This window comes from Octopus bimaculoides, unplaced genomic scaffold (assembly GCF_001194135.2).
Source record: "Octopus bimaculoides isolate UCB-OBI-ISO-001 unplaced genomic scaffold, ASM119413v2 Scaffold_249067, whole genome shotgun sequence".
Classification (NCBI taxonomy): Eukaryota; Metazoa; Mollusca; class Cephalopoda; order Octopoda; family Octopodidae; genus Octopus; species Octopus bimaculoides.
The window spans coordinates 1-1247 of NW_026411391.1; the positions used below are offsets into that span (position 1 = coordinate 1).

General features: G+C 28.3%; 1 protein-coding gene across 1 annotated transcript; it reads left to right on the forward strand.

The window, feature by feature from the left end:
• The first annotated feature begins 249 nt into the window (after positions 1–249).
• LOC106882932 (ruvB-like 2) lies at positions 250–719 on the forward strand. The gene is made up of 2 exons (XM_014933777.2): positions 250–387; positions 539–719. The coding sequence occupies exons 1-2, from the start codon at positions 320–322 to the stop codon at positions 702–704; spliced, it is 234 nt and encodes a 77-aa protein (XP_014789263.1). The 5' UTR covers positions 250–319; the 3' UTR covers positions 705–719.
• The last annotated feature ends 528 nt before the right edge of the window (positions 720–1247 follow it).

The following is a 1247-nucleotide window of genomic DNA, read 5'->3' on the forward strand; positions in this document are numbered from 1 at the left end:
ATATATATATATATATATATATGCATGTATATATTTATGTATATGCATGAGTATATATAAGTATATGCATGTGTGTGTGTATATATATATATGTGTGTGTGTGTGTGTGTGTGGCAGATGTTCTGGGGCAATTCAACTGTTTAGATGGCAGCTGAATATTTTATTTCCCATTTAATGCTGGGTACCCTTCTAGTTTATATAACTACATAGAATAAATTTTAAGTTAAATGGCTATGTGGAAACTAAAACTTTATATTTTATTTTTTCTTCTTGTGAATAGGGAGCTAAAGTTGGAAAATTGACTCTGAAGACCACAGATATGGAAACAATCTATGACTTAGGACAGAAAATGATTGAATCTTTAACAAAAGAGAAAGTGCAAGCTGGGTAGGTAGTGATCAATATTTTCAAATTTCTTTCCATACAAATATCTATCTATTTATCCACCTGTCCCTTCCCCCTCTCCCTTTCTCTAACACTCAATCAATGATTTAATGAATCAATCAATTTAAAATATTTTTCTTCACATAAATTTCAGAGATATCATTACAGTTGATAAAGCTACAGGCAAAATATCTAAACTTGGAAGATCTTTCACTAGAGCCAGAGATTATGATGCTATGGGGGCTCAGGTAAGCAAGCCAGTTTTTAATTATAATTTTGTGTATATGAATATCTTCATTTATACTTTTGTAGCAGTGTAATTGTAATTGGTAAAAAGTTCAAGGCTGTATGTAGCAACTTAAGAGGGCTTGTTAATCATTTCTAGATGCATTGAAAGAGACTAATGCAAAATGTATTTCATACTTGTAGATTTTATTCCACCTTTACAAAATTTTCACTACTATAATTATGAAGTAAATACAAATCTTGGTCAACTTTGATAGAGAATCTCTTGTAGTTGTAAAAGCCTATTATGTTAAGAAAAAGAATAGAATAAAGAGATATAAAAACAAAATGTTTTACAGTATAGCTAATTGTTTTATTACGATGTACGTTATATAAAGTTTAAATCTTTCATTCATGATTTTATAAATAATACTTTCATTCATGTTTTTATATCTCTTAATTCTATTCTTTTTCTTAACGTAATATCTTCACGCGACCTCTTTCTAATAACTGTTTAGTTCTGAGTTTAACGTCTAAATTTTAGTTTAAACTGCAGCAGCGTAGCGATAAATATCGTTTTTACCTTTCTTAAATGACTTTATATCATTGTTTGAAAAAAATATGTATTTTTATATTAA

Coding starts and splice junctions, on each gene's coding strand:
- LOC106882932 (XM_014933777.2), top strand. CDS start 320: ATGGAAACAATCTATGACTTAGGACAGAAAATGATTGAATCTTTAACA. Junction 388..538: donor AAAGAGAAAGTGCAAGCTGG/GTAGGTAGTGAT, acceptor CATAAATTTCAG/AGATATCATTACAGTTGATA.